This window comes from Ursus maritimus, unplaced genomic scaffold, assembly GCF_017311325.1.
Source record: "Ursus maritimus isolate PB19 unplaced genomic scaffold, ASM1731132v1 scaffold_16, whole genome shotgun sequence".
Lineage (NCBI taxonomy): Eukaryota > Metazoa > Chordata > Mammalia > Carnivora > Ursidae > Ursus > Ursus maritimus.
In genome coordinates this window covers 9,152,226-9,166,974 of record NW_024424008.1, presented here as the reverse complement: position 1 = coordinate 9,166,974, position 14,749 = coordinate 9,152,226, and the positions used below count along the sequence as shown (strand labels likewise).

The following is a 14,749-nucleotide window of genomic DNA, read 5'->3' as shown; positions in this document are numbered from 1 at the left end:
TTCCTGTATTTTTAAATTTTTTATATATTTCTTTGACAATCAGAAGAAAAAAGTTCATATTAAGAGAAGACATCTACAATTCTAGAATATCTCAATGGTGAAACTCCTTAGCTGAGGTTACCTAGAATGGGATGAGTGGTCTGGGAAACATGCCAAAGCTGCCATCAGTGGTTCCTACAATGCCCAACTTTGAAAACTGACTGTAGTATAAACAGTGCTCTGTAAGCCACAGTCATGATCCGTTAGTGGGCTGGGAAATTAATTTAGTGGATGTGGTCAGCATTTAAGAAATCTGAACTAGAATAGAATAAAATAATATGGACAATAACAAAGGATATCTCATGTAGTAAGAATATTTAATGAAACTTTTATTTCAGGGGTGTGTGTATGTCTTTGGTTGTGATATAAACCAGATTTCTTCCTGAGGGTCTCCAACTTCAAATCAACTTACTGTAGCCCTCAATAAGGATGTTAGCTGGAAGGATAAAGAAAGGGGGTGTTCCTAAAGGCTGTCCTCTTGTGGCCCTGCAGGTAAACAATGATGCCAGGGAGTAGGCTCCCTTAATTCTTAAGTTGGGTGATTATCTTTCAATAAGTATTTCTCCCAGAGCTGAAATAGGGGGACACAGGAAGGATTCTATGCAGAAATGACATCAGATGTCAAGTGGGGCAGGGTTGGGTGGTCAGGGACTATTTCAACGCTGGCTCTTTGGCATTGTAGCTGAGCTCCGTGGAAGCTGGAGGAGCCACTGCCTTCATCTATGCCAACTTCAGTGTGCCTGTGGTCAAGGTGAGTGGGGGTCTGGTCCCAGCACATGGTGGTAATGAGAGTGCAGAACTAACACCTGAGCTTCCGTGCTGTCTGTGCGTGCAAGCTTATTCCTGGGAGGAGGGATAAAAGGCATTTTCCCCTGATTCTCAGAATCAAAGATAATTCCTCAATTTAGATGACCACATGTGACTTGTGCGTCTATTTTTAAGTTTTATGGCTACTTATATTACAAGTGGATGATCACATGTCTGCCTTCTCTATTACGATAGAACTCAAAGGTTTTGGTGACCCTTGGATCCTCTAGAGCAACGGGTCCCTCAGGCATTCATTCAGGAAACACTGAGGGCCGAAAGCACTGAGGGTACAGAGGAAAACTCATAGCCCTTATCCTCCAGGAGCTCACAGAGACGTTAACAGGCAGTAACAGCATATTGCAGTAAGAGCTATGAGATCACGTGAGGCACAGAGGGCCACGTGATAAGAGGTTTCATTTCCCCCCAGTTGCAGACCCATCAAGCTCCCTCAAAGCCCTTACCTAATTGGGGAATGAAATGAAGATACAGAAATGATACCGTGCCTATAAAACACTTAGCACAGCACCAGTAAGCATTGCCTAAGTAAAGGCAGGGGATTGGTGTCTCTTCTAGACTTGGGAATGTAGAAGCTATCGGTGCATTCTGGAAAGCTCTCATTACCTTGGGCTTTGACAGCTTCTAATGGCCAAGGTTAAACTAGGTCTATAGGAATTGTAGGGGAAAAGGCCGTGCATTGGGGGAAAATGGACATACAGGATTTGTCAAGACACCTGGGTTTGAGTCTCGACTTTGTTCCTTCTTAGTTGCATTACTTAAAGCCCCTAATCCTCAACTTCCTTGCTTATAAAGTGGGGAGTATGATAAAGCCTGCTTCCTGGGGGTATTATTGGTAAGTGCCTGAGGAAGGGTAAGCATCTGATTAAGGTCTTAATTGTATAAGGAATATTTTGTTCTGCTTTGTGGTTTTTGCTGAGGGCCTCTCCCCTGGGATCCAATGACATCATGTGTTCACCTTTCTCTTAGCACTTGCCACACTGTCTTGTCCTCCTCTGTTTTTATATCTGTCTCTCCTATAAGACTGTGGGCTCCTGAGAGCAGAATTGGATATGATTTGTCTCTGAATCCTCAGGGCCTGGAGCAGAGTAGGCCCTCAATAAATCATGTATTCATGAAGGAATGGGTGAATGGCAACTTACGCCATTTTGTGCCATGTTATACATGCCTTGCCCCCAATCTGCATGGACAGTTTTCTCATTTAATGATATGCATGCATTTGTCCTTAGCCATAGCCTATGTACTTCCAAAGGACTGAAATTCTGGGCTGACCGTCTCTGGGGTGGGCCCTTTTGTTTTCAGAATGCGGCACTGTTTTGGTGGAATCTGCATAGGAGTGGTGAAGGGGATGGTGACACACTTCATGCGGGCTGTCCTGTCCTGGTGGGAGATAAGTGGGGTAAGGCCTGCCTCTCTGGGCATGAGAATTGGGTGAGGGGTTCAGAGTAAAGTCAGATAGGGGGTGGATGGAAAATAGCACAGCCCTGTCATTCCAAAAGTTTCCTTATAGTGCCACATGATACTGAGATGATCAGCTTGTGGGTTAGTTGCCCCCAACAGATTGGGAAGCCTTAAAGGGCAGAGATCCTCTCACAGAGCAGGTGTCGGTGAAAGTTTACTGACCTGACCAGAGAGGCCTTGATTCCTGAGCACAGCTGAGGAGGAAAATGGTCCTAAGTTCCAGCCCTCTAACCCAAGGAGAGAACCATCAAGCCACTGTGTGTCCCATTTAGTGCCTCCCCGTGAGGAGATGGTCACAAGGAAGAGATAAGTAAATAAGCAGATGTATTTATGTCATATATGTGTCCAAAAGCACTTAGTTCTGAAGACAGAAAAAGAAGTCGACCAGACTCTCATGCTGAGATGGCCATTGCCTAGAGAAACCACCCCTTTTTTTTCATTGCACCAGGGGGAGGGTGGACTTTCAGGAGCTTACAGGGTTTGCAAATGAGTCTGTAGTAGACAGGACCCTGTCAGAGACTTTTTCTCTTTATCTTTGCTAGCAGCAACACCTGTAGTCTGTCGCAGGGCTGGAACTAGGGGGAGGCAAGGGAATTGCCCAAGGTGCAGAATGTAAGCGGCCCTTGCATGACCCTGTGAGCGAGCATTGTTGCTGTCTGCTCTGTTGAGCCTGGTCTTTTATTCCCCATTCTCTCCCAGTGGCCAACAAGTGGATACATGAGTATGGACAGGAATTTCGCAGACCCTGCACCTCAAGCCCGAAAGACTAAAATTGTTGGCATGTTGGCAGAGAGAAGCTGGTGGAGTCCTGCGGCTTTCCAGAGAAGCCAGAAGCCAAAGGCCAGGCTAGGAGAGGAGAAAGGAGAGCTACCTTCTGGAAGACGGCCTTGTCAGCATTGCTTGTTCCTTGCAAAAGGAAGTGGTCTGTACCAGGAACACCTGAGAATTCTTCTCAAACCATCAGTCAGAGTAGAATGGATGGGCAATACAAAGAAGGGTGCAAGAAGGCCAGAGGGAGAAGTTTCTGGGGCTTAGACACTCTAGAATAGAAACAGGATATATCAGTAGTCCCTGGGGTTTGGTCAGTGGGGTTTTTGCCACTCTGAGCCTTGACCACAGGGGCCCAGAAGTGGCAGTGAGGACACCTGCGGGAGGGGGCTAGCCTAACCCCCATGGCTTCCTGCCCTTCTCCCCACTGACTTCTCCTGAAGACTGAGCAGGGACTGTCTCCATAACAGGAGTGTACCTCATAGGATTTTTTTTTTTCCAAGCAGAATGAAACTTTCTTTTTTTTATATGAGGATTTTTTAATACAGCCATTAAAAATGTCTACAAATCATTTTTCACAACCAAGCATATTCTTACGTTATAACATTGAATTAAAAAAATACATAAAAATGTATTTATGCTATAATCTCAACTTGGCTCACCTCCCACCATTCCCCTCTCATTATATTCCAGACACAAGACATTCTTTCTGTTCCTAAAACCTATGCTCATCGCCATCAGCATCGTTCCTACCTTTCAGGTCTTTGCATTTGCTACTCCTTCCGACTCCCCATGGCCGGGCTCTTCTCATCAGCCCACTCTGGGCTCAGTGTCACCTCAGACATCTCTTCCCTATCATCCGACTCGCCAGCCATTTTCTTTCATGTTAACTGATTTTATTTTCTTCATAACACATTTCTCAAATCACTCCGGTCATTTGTGGTCAGTTGTCTTCCCTGCAGGGTGGGTGCTTTAAGGGCCCCACTATACTCTGTCCGCGCTTCTCTAATAGCCCCCAGCGCGCTGAATTTCAGTATTTGTTTATTTGCCTGCTGCTTGCACTAGACTCTGCACTCCTTCTTCCTCTTGGTATCTCCCGAAGAAGGTTTGGTTCAAATAAGTAGGCATTCAGCAAATATTTTTGGATAAATGACTAAAAAGGCACCTTTTGAGCCGCACTTTGGAGGACTGGTACTTTTCATAGAGTCTAATGAGCAGAAGCATTTCCCGACAGAAGGACGAGCATGAGCCGGGGCTGTATTGTAAGTGACTGTAATGTTTGAGCGCTGGGGCAGAGCACATTCCAGGCAACTTGGCTCAGGTGCCTCAGTGGGGCGGGAGTGTGTGTCTCGCTCACCAAGAAGGCACACAGTTAAAGGACTGGGTGGCCGCTGGGGGGCCTCTGCCCTGTCCCGGCGCTGTGTACTTCGGGATTGCTGCTTCCCAGGCTTGTGCCCCTAAGGAAAGGGTTCTAATGGGCTGATATCCAGCTTCCTCCAGGGCCTCAATGAGCACCTGGTCACATCTTCAGTATTTCTGCCGAGTGTCCCAACATTCTGTAACCCCTCTCACTAAATTACTAAATTTTGTCATGCAGGGGAGGGAATTTTACCTCTACTCTTCTTTATTCTTAGCTGAGGCCTCTGTAATAAAAGACAGATTAGCAAGAGAAAAACAGCAGTTGATGAACGTGTATGCCTCATGGATACATGGGAGACACTGAGGGAAAAATGACTAACTCCCCCACGTGGCTTAGAATTCAGGATTAAACATCATCTTAATAGGGGAAGGGGAGGGGGAGACGTAGGCCTCTTAGGGGAGATTTTTAGGAAAGATGAAGGGGCCCTTAGAAAAACAGATGAGCGGTATGATAGTTTGTGACAAAGTCTGTCTGGGTGTAGTGTCTACTTCCAGTCTCTCCTGTGATGAGTCAGTCTTCCCCAGTTGCAGAAACTTCCAGGGAGGAGATTTATGACAACTGACTTCCTTTCGGAGGATCTGTCTTTAGGGAGATAAGGGGAGTTCAGAGAGAGCCGCTCCCTGCATTTGTTTTTCTTCAAGTGCCCATAGCTCAAAAAAATGTGCCAGAGTGGCATATTTGGGGGTGGCATGGTCTGCTACCCTCGGTCACATACTGAGGCTCCAGAGGACTGGGCCTGAAACAGAAAGCTACTGTCTACGAGCAACACAGCTCCCCTTCTTTACAGCTGCAGGCATCAGAGCCGGGCCTTCTCGGAACTGCGGGGTTGGTCTCAGCTGGTAACAGCAGCGGTGAACTTGGTGAGTTTACCATTCTAGGGGCACTGGTCTAAGGGCTTATCTGTGTCAGTGAGTCAATGTTCACCCCAACCGTACGCGGTCAATGCAGTATTATGCCCGTTTTACAGATACGGAGGCAGAGGTGCAGTTAGGTAACTTGCCCAAGTGCCATAGTCTGGCTCCAAACCTTGTGCTTTTAAACCACTACTTTTGCAGTGTCTGCCGTGTGGCAGTTATCACACATCCTGATCAGGCGACTGAGGGCCAAGAACTGTCTGGCAAGGAGTGCCTACTGAGCATTTCCCAGGGGCAGGCCTAGGCCCAGGCGTGCTGCAGGGGTGCTGAGAGGTGCAGGATGCAGTCCCTGGGAGCAGATGGCCAGTAGGGAGAGGAGACATGTGCACCCCGTGTTAAATGGAAGTTAAGCACAATGTGGAAAGGTTGCATGCAGTAAGAGAAGAATTCTTGAACGCTGCAGTCCAGAGCTGAAGGGATCGCGGTGGCTTGGGGTAGCCTCATTTGTTTACCAAAGTGTTGACTCAGTGCCAAGCCCTTGCAGGAACCCGGAATGGAGAGGAGAATTAGATGCCGACCCTGCCTAGATCCTCAAATCATCGTTAAGACAGTGTAGCCACAGGAGGAAACAGGGACACAGCACTGAGAAGCTCCTCAGAGGCTTCCTGGGAAGGAGAGACTGACCAGCTCTTGAGGGAAGCTTGGAAGGAAAGGCAGGGCTGTGCAAACAGGGGGACTGCCTGTCCCTTGAGCTATGAATAGTACCGCCTTACTTCTGGTCAGTATGTCAGTTTTCAAAACACTTAGCACTCCTCTTGAACCTCACCTACCCAGGGAGGAAAAGAGCAGGCATTATGGAAAGCAAGGTCTGGAATGGTTAGTGGCTTGCCTGGGGTTATATAGTAGAGCTTGGCCCCAGGCCTGGTCTGTCTCTTTTACCAGTGTTCTTTCCATTCAGTGGTTATCAAAGGTATGTCCCTCCATTGTACCACAACTAGAGAGTGGAAAGGCCTTATTCTTTTGTATTTGCACCAATCTCCATGCCCTCAGAAACTCTGACTAGTCCTGCTAGTAAGTGGGATGCTTTGGGGCCCTAACAGTGCTTAGTGGGTAGGTAGCTAATTCAGGACAGGGCTGACTGTGGTTTGGGGCACTACTTGTTTGTAATTTTGTTTCTTTCTTACACTGTTCTTCGGTCTTTTTTCTAATGACCTTGTCCAAGTGAGCTGTTGTATCACTCCAACAAGCCTCACTCCAGAGAATATTCTTTTACGTAAATGACTATCATCATTCTCACTGGTGACCACATTCTGGCCATACACCGTAGGCCAGGCACTGTGCTAAGAACTTAGGTGTACTTGTCTCCTGCAGTGCTTACGATGAGATAGGTACTAGTATCTCCATTTTGCAGATGAGAGAAACCGAGGCAGAGAACGTGTAACTTGCCTGAGGTTACACAGCTATGAAGTGGCAGAAGCAGGACTCAAATCCAGGTCTGTCTCCAAAGATCTTAACTAGCCAGCTGTTGTCTACACTGCATGTTATTTTGCTGTGGTTGTTTTGCTCCCACTGGCAGTACTGTCTTTGGAGCCAGTATTTTTTGAGAGGAGTCTCTAACCCTTTCCCAGGTGTTGAGAGGTCTATCCTTTCTGCCTCTAATGCCTAATAGTTAGAATCCTATCAGATGTAGGTATTTGTTTTTGTTGGTTTTTTTTTTAAAGATTTTATTTATTTATTTGACACAGAGACAGCCAGTGAGAGAGAGAAAAGCACGGGGAGTGGGAGAGGAAGAAGCAGGCTCCCAGCGGAGGAGCCCGATGTGGGGCTCGATCCTATAACACCGGGATCACGCCCTGAGCCGAAGGCAGACCCTTAACGACTGAGCCACCCAGGCGCCCCAGATGGAGGTATTTGTTGAATACACAAATGAATCACCTCAATTCCCCAGAGCTGCATGAACACCTATTGCGTGAACAGCTCCATGCTACGTGTTCCGTGAGAATCCAAGAAAATGAGGAGGCCTGCTCACTGCCCTTGAGGCAAAATTAGCAGACACCCAAATGTAAGAATAGCTAATTGGATATAATCAAGTGGAAAGCTGTGTGGTGTTACCCTAAGGATCACAGGAACTGGGAGAAAGGGCAGAGCCCTATGGCTAGAGTGGGCGGAAAGGGCTTCTACATCGGGGCCCCAGGAACACAACGGAAAGAGAATGTGTGCGGATAGAGGGCAGGGAGCAGCTACCCCCTCACTTTTATACACAAGGGGACAGGAGAGCTGAGCTGCTGGGGAGAAGGAAGTGAGAGGGTGTTAATCCTGGGGGGTCCTTGTCCAGCAGTGCCAAGGACAGACAGCACAAACTGCCCTTTCATGGAACCATTCAAAGAGTCTCCTGTCTGGAGCACTTGGCTGCTCAAGCTGGGAGAAGGCAAAGGAGAGGGGGTGGGGTGGGGTGGGGAGAAGGGACATTGGTGGGCAGACTGCTGTACACTTAGCAAAACTATGAAATCCCTTCAAAGCTAGGGAGAGGAGACAAACATTTGTATCTACTCTGTGCCGGCTATTTTATCTCCCTTGTCGTACAACAATTACCCCCTTTTGGCAAAGGAGGAAAAGGAGGCTCAAAAAAAAGAAGAAGAAAAAAAAACCTTCCCTAAATTCACAGAAGAAGAGCTGGGATCTGGGGCATGGAGTTTCTCCCCACCAGCTGCTTCTAAACAGCCTCTTTCTCTCTGGACTTTTCTTTCTTCCTCACCTTGGAATCCCCACAATTTTCTCCCACTTTGGAAGGAGAGCCTGCCCCACCCCCCTTTTATTCCTTTCCTTGGTCACTTGATCCTTCCCAGGAAGTGCTTGATTGGCCTTTTCCTAAAGTCTGAATGACTGAGGGTCCCTCGAGTCTCTGCCAGGAGCATATTTGCATATGAAGTGGGTCACCCCTGGTGAAATCGAAGATTATTTCAAAGAAATGAAGTGCTAAGGGGAAACTCTTTGGCTGAGGGTTTGAGGGCATGGCTCAGATGGATCCCCATAGATAACTACCGTCTCCATGTTCTTTAAAGTTTGCCACTTTTCAGATGGAGCATAATAAAAGTAATGACCATTATACCTCTTGTTCATCTGCTTATCACCTTATGGGCCAGGAGGGCAGCAGTCACTTCCCCCACGTGTAAGAGGCCAGCCATTCGGCTAGTCCCCGTTTCCAAGGTTTCGCCTGGCTACAGGCTGGGGTTTTCTAGCAAACTGCTGAGAGAGGAAACCAGCTCTAGGAATAAGGGAGTCTCTTGAGTTTACATAACTTTCTGAGCCCTGGACCCAGACTGAGAATGTGTTGATTCTGGCCACTAGTGGGGCAGCCAGCTGGGGCAGAAGAGTTGGCTCAGAAACTCCATTCCTGCAGGGGAGAGTGTAACTATCTTTTGCTTCCTCTACTCCTATTGCAGGCTCTCTTCCTGCTCTTTCCTTGTGAAGTCCTGACCTTTAACTCCCTACCGCCAGTTCTGATGACAGACCCCTGAATCCAACTGAAGAATCCTTGGCATCTTACTGTCCAATTTGTCCGTTCATTCCACCTCCAAGCTAAAGAGCCTTTCCTCCTAGGATCTCATCCCTGCAGCCATTGTCCTGGTTAAGTACACCTTTGCCTTTTACCTGACTGCCACACTGCCTTTTGAGAGTCTGGTGTCTACCAATCCGTCTGCGCAGGATACTGGAGTTCCTTAACTTCTGACAACTCCCCATTCTTTTTTCTTTTTTCTTTTCTTTTCTTTTCTTTTCTTTTCTTTTCTCTTCTTTTCTTTTCTTTCTTTCTCAAGATTTTATTTATTTACTTGAGGGAGAGAGAGAGAGAGAAAGAGAGGGAGCATGTGCACGAGCAAGGGGGAGGGGCAGAGGGAGAAGCAGGCTCCCCACTGAGCAGGGAGCCTGATGTTGGGCTAGATCCCGGGACCCTAGGATCATGACCTAAGCCAAAGGCAGATGCTTAGTCTACTGGGCCACGCAGGTGTCCCTGACAACTCCCCATTCTTGCCACTCATGGCCTTTATGTCCTGTCTCCTGCTGACTCTCCTGTCAGCCATCACTCCAACCATACTAATCCCACTAATCTACCAGTTCTCAGACTGACTTTCAAGTATGCTGGACTTGTGTATGCTGACCCCTCTACCTGCAATGCATTTTATTTCCCTTCCTTCTATACCTCCACCCTGTGGTGATGCTTCAAAGCTCAATTCAAATGATACCTCTTTATGCAGCCACCCCCCACCTGTTTTCAAAGAGGTTTAGTTGTCCCCTTCCTCTTTACACAGTGTGGTCACTGTTTCTATAACAGTGTGTCTAGACTGAGCCATCTGAAGGGCCTCGTTATTTCTATCTCTAAAGTCCGTTGGAAGATTGGTACAGAATAGGTGCTCGGGTTTGCTTAACCAGCAAATAAATGCCCCTAACAGCAGGTTTAGAAGAGGGTAAGGAGTCATCCATACCCGGCTCTTTTCATGCCGCTGAGTACCTCAATCTCGAGGTTCTCCCCCCACCAGTAGATCAATGGCTACCCCAAAATTTGTCTACCTCCTTTTTTCAGGATGTTCTCCTTGGACATTCTTTAGGGGGTGTGTGTGACAGAATGGCCTTTGGTTTTACCCAAACATGCTCCTTCTGGCTCTGTAGCAAATCCCTCATTCAAAGGGTCTGGGGTCTCCTCCGCTCCCTTCCGGAGTTCATAGTGCTGACCTGTAGGCTTCACAAGGATGTTGTGATGGCCAGCACATAGTAGGTGCTTATTAAAGATACGCTACGTGAAAAGGGACAGGCGGGGCTAGGTAGGGTGAGATAGGTAGGGGGCTATGGGATCAGGCTCACAAAAATCACAAAAATGCAGAGGTGTAAGGAAATTCGAGATAAGGGAACAAACCCTGCCCTAGGAGTCAGAGGCGGGGTTTTGTTATAACAGCTACTTGTGTCCTGCAAAGAATCACCCGAACCTAAAAAAGGAAGTAAGCCATTAAAGGTTTATCGCTAGTCCTTACTCAATGGTGCTATCAATAGAGACGATAAAAGGATTAAGTTCCCTGGTTAGCCTTCAATAAAAGTCCAACCCTAAAAGCCCGCAGTGGCAACCCTGTTGGGACCCCTTCACTCCTGAGAGCTTTTTTTTTTCTTTACCCTTGCTTAATAAAACCTCTATTGCTCTACTCACTCTTCTTTGTCCACGAGCTGCTTCTTCAGCTCTGTGAGACAGGAACCTACCTGTCCTCCTTCACCTGCTAGGGTACAATGGAACACTCAGTGGGCGAAGATGCTGCCACCTCCTAGCCATGGCTGTGGGCTAGCCATTTCACATCTGAGCTTCAATTCCTGACCTTCAAAGCAGGGATAATAAGGCCTGTACTTCACACGGATACAAAGATAAAGGAGGTGTAAGTGATAGAACAGAACGTAACCGAAAGCTCAACGTATCATTCTGTCTCCAGCCATCAAGCCTGAAGAAGCCTCAATCCCTGGTCATCATCCTCTTGTTATTTTAAGAATGGTACCTAGACCAAAATGACCTCTGTTCAGGGTCCCCTGTATTGTCCGGGAGGCAATGTGGAGAGGACACAAGCTAGGTCTTAATTCTGACACCACCACCTCTGGGCTGTATGAATTTGGACCTGTCTGCCTACTTGTAAGAGGAGTAACACCACTTACCTCATAGAGATGCTGTGAGGATTAAACGAGATGTGTGTAAAGTGAATTCGATGACACGCAAAATTTGCTGAGTATTAGGACTTGCCCGGTGAACGGAAGTGCGGATGTGTTTCTGAAAGCCATGCGTGTGATTATGCTGCCCTCCTGTGGACAGAGAGCACACAGCCCAGTAAAGGGAGCCCCCCCCACCCCCAGCACTTGGGCGGGAGAAAGCACATCACACACAAGGCACTTTCCTTCTCTGCTACGGAGCTCATGCTTTACCCTGAAATACTTCGGGAACATCTAAACCAGAACTCAGAATTAATGTGCTTGTTAGAATGCAGATCAGTTCTGACTCAACAGGTCTGGGTGGAGACAAAATTTTTAACAAGCTTCCAGATGATACTGATGCTGCTGGTCCGCAGACCACTCTGAGTAAAGGTCTAAGTACAATATAGCAGTGACATGACATGAACAATTTATTGAGTGCTTTACCCTAAGCCGGTTACTGAGAGCCAGTTAACCTGTAGTCACTTAACATAGTCCTCAAGACTGTGTGAGGGACGTACTGTTGATCATTGTTCAGAGGAAACTGCAGCACAAAGAGAGAAAGTCCATGGCTATCTCAAACAGCCTGTAAGGGGTGGGCCTTGGGTTCTAATTTAGGCAGCCTGGCTCCATAGCCTAATAGGAAGAAGACTCCAACAGCGTGTAGAGGATGACCAAGGGAGGGGCTAGGGCAGGAAACCAGCCCGGGTACTGAGTGAGCTAGCTGACAGATGAAGCCTAAGCTATGGCAGGGCTGTGGGATGGGAAACAGGGGACGTAAAAAAGAGCATGGGTGGGGGTTTGGTGGTAAGCTGGATGCAGGTGTGAGAGAGGGAGCCATCTAGAGAGTTCAGTCTGTCTGGTTTGGACAATAGATGGTGGTACCTACCACTTACTGAGCAAGGAAACACGGGAGGAAGAACAAGGTTTAAGGGGAAGGCAAGTTCAATTTTAGGAATATGAGTGGCTTTGGTCATCTGGGAGAGACAGAAGGCAGATGAACCTAAGCATCTAGAGCTCAGGAGATGATCTGGCTTGTGGGCAGAGTTCTGGTGTTGGCAGGTGTGAAGCCATGAGTGTCGGAACTCACATAAACAGTGCACAGACTATCCTGTTCTGGGCCAACGTCGACAGAGCACATAACTGGAAGAATGGGACTAGAATCCAGGTCTCCCTGTTTGCAGTGGAGCCTGGCTCTGCCCATTCCACTGGGCATTCTGGATGTGAGGAACAGACAGAGCATAAGATGCTGATGGGCTCAGGAAAGGGGTTTCTGGAGACCTATGGTGACTAAATCCAATCCAACAAACTGTCCCCCTGTCCCCAGATAAGCAGAAATAAGGACAACTCCATGGAGAAAGACAAGATCGATAAAGGTTGGGAGATATTTATTCTCTTTAAACAAGGTCATAAATAACAAAGAAACAAAGTAGGTCCCAGACTCTGGACCGTGCAGCAGGACAGGGATATAGGAAGTTGTTGGGTGGAAAGGTGGAGGGGGCTACGCATCACCTAAGACAGTCACAGAAAAGATGGGCTGCAGGAGACTGCCCCTTCCTGCCCTTGGAAATGGCGGGCCCAGGCAGCATGGGGAGGCCGCAGTGCTGTGATGAGGCAGCTAGGAGAGGGCAAAGATTGAGGATGCTGGGCTGTACTGTTTCTATGAAGAGTGACATGGAAACCACAAATGGTGAAGATAAGCTGTGGGTCTAGAAGAGGCAAGTGGGCACTCTGCACACCTCCAGGGACCAATTATGACAATGGTTAAATTTGATTCTTAAAAACAACTCCACAGGCTTTAGCCTATGGCTTTGTGCACGGGCTGTATTTAACCTGGGTTGCTCTGCGGCAGGTGAGGGCTCAAGAGGCCCTTGGAGCAGCCTGGCCTCAGCCCACGGCAGGTGCCCAGACATGTGGGAGAGGGACAGTGGGCTCTCCCCAGATGGGAGGCCATGTGCTTGGACTGACTGGACCTGATTTTCAGGCTGGTTTCTTGTGATGCTATCCACCACCCCTCCCTATTCCTAAGGATGGGATCCTGGCCTCTCCGGGTCTTCCAAGCCTGGAAGAGTAAGACTGGGATAAAAAGGTACCTGACTGATATTTTATTTGAAAGGGGAAAATAAGGACCACCCTGTGCATGGTCCATCCCATGAGGTAGGGCAGGACCACGCCAAGAACAATCTCAAGGAATGGAGGTCCCTGAGCCTGGAGAGACATTTAGACAGGTGCATTGCCTAATACCAGGAATGGGGCCCAGGGTGGCAGTTCTGATGGAGGCTTCACCCTAGGCAAGGCAGGGAGAATAGGCAGGGGCTACCCCTGAACAGGGAAAGGGTGGGAGCTGGGGAGCCTTGGACTAAGGAGGCCGAGGTTGGTCGAAGACCTTGGAAAACAATGTTTTTGGCAGGAATACACAAAAGGGTTTGTACATCTGGGGAAGCCCGTCTATAGGGAGCCGGTGTCACATGGTCGGGCAGGATGGTGAGGAGACAGCGGCATCACAGTGGCCTCTGGTGCGATGTATTTACAACAGAGCTCAATGTTGGGGAAGGGACGGACAGCAGGTTACTAACAGCCAGGAAACACACTGTGAAGAGTGGAAAGAGAAGGGAAAACAAATGTGACCATTACTAGCTTTCCCCTGCTCACCCCTTCTCCTCCAGGAAGCCCCGGGACCCTCATGACCACCAAGGCCCTTGCAGATCTGTCCGACCTCCCCACAGCCCCATCTAGGTCTAGACACGGGCTCTGCTCTCTGTGAACTGATGATGTGACCAAATGGTCTAGGGGCTTAAACATTACTATCAAGAAAAACTAAGTCTTTACTTTTGATTCCTGGGATCCATCAATGATTAGGTGCCTGAGGGGTGGTTCGACATGAGGGAGTCACATGTGTGGCTCACCGTACCAGGCTCCTGTCATCGTTGCCAATGCCTATCCTGCCCTGTCACCCTCACCTCCCAGGTCCTGGCACTCAGAGTTCTCTACTGCAGAAGCGATTTCTTTTCAACCGTTCTTCAGATTCCTGAGGGTAGGGAACCAGCTCCCCCGGACCCTCACCAAAATCAGATAGGAGACTTTCCAGCTGGCAGATCTGACTCAGCAGGCTCGTGGGCTCTCTGAGGGTCAGGGGCATACTGCAGCCCAGACGAGGAGCTCCCTAAGGTGGGGCCAGGGCTGTGTGGTTTGGGAAATCATGCCTCTCTTCCTCCTCCTCCTCAACAAAGAGTCTTAACTGTGTCTCCCTAATCAGAAGAGTTCCTAGCATGAGAGGCGTCCTTTTTCCTCTCAAACCAGTGTTTCTCGACTGTGAGTGATTTTGTCTCTCTTGAGACATTTGGGAAAATCCAAAGACATTTTTGCTTGTCACAACTTTGTGTGTGTGTGTGTGGGAGTGCTACCGGTTTCCAGGGCACAGAGGCTAGGGATGCTGTCAAACATCCCACGATACACAGGCTACGCCCCCAAATGTCGATAGTGCCGAGGCTGAAAACCCCGCTCTGGATCGCTCCACAGTCTCCAGGGACTGCCCAGCCTTCCTCAGCAGCAGAGCAGGAGAAGGCATACAGAACTTCTCTAAGAGTCTGGAAAAAGACCGATTCCCCTCCTAGCCTCCTCAGGGAAGGAGGCACCTCAAGAAGTGGGAGGAGGGGTGGAGTGGGGACTA

At 48.4% G+C, this 14,749-nt stretch overlaps 2 protein-coding genes across 3 annotated transcripts in view; one reads left to right on the top strand and one right to left on the bottom strand.

Annotated features, from left to right (window-relative positions):
- The window catches only part of P4HA3 (prolyl 4-hydroxylase subunit alpha 3), a 42,701-nt gene extending 36,590 nt beyond the window's left edge, over positions 1–6,111 (top strand). The window contains exons 11-13 of one of the 2 annotated variants that reach the window (XM_040630839.1): positions 722–785; positions 2,166–2,260; positions 3,022–6,111. In XM_040630839.1, the coding sequence (XP_040486773.1) occupies positions 722–785; positions 2,166–2,260; positions 3,022–3,357 (495 nt within the window). In that variant the 3' untranslated portion in view covers positions 3,358–6,111. Of the gene's footprint in view, positions 1–721; positions 791–2,163; positions 2,261–3,021 lie in introns of both variants that reach the window. The other variant, XM_040630838.1, reaches the window with a different exon arrangement.
- Positions 6,112–12,450: 6,339 nt separating this feature from the next.
- Positions 12,451–14,749, bottom strand: part of PPME1 (protein phosphatase methylesterase 1) — an 83,918-nt gene continuing 81,619 nt past the window's right edge. The window contains exon 15 of the mRNA XM_040631319.1: positions 12,451–13,669. Coding sequence (XP_040487253.1) covers positions 13,651–13,669 — 19 coding nt within the window. The 3' untranslated portion in view covers positions 12,451–13,650. The remainder of the gene's footprint in view (positions 13,670–14,749) is intronic.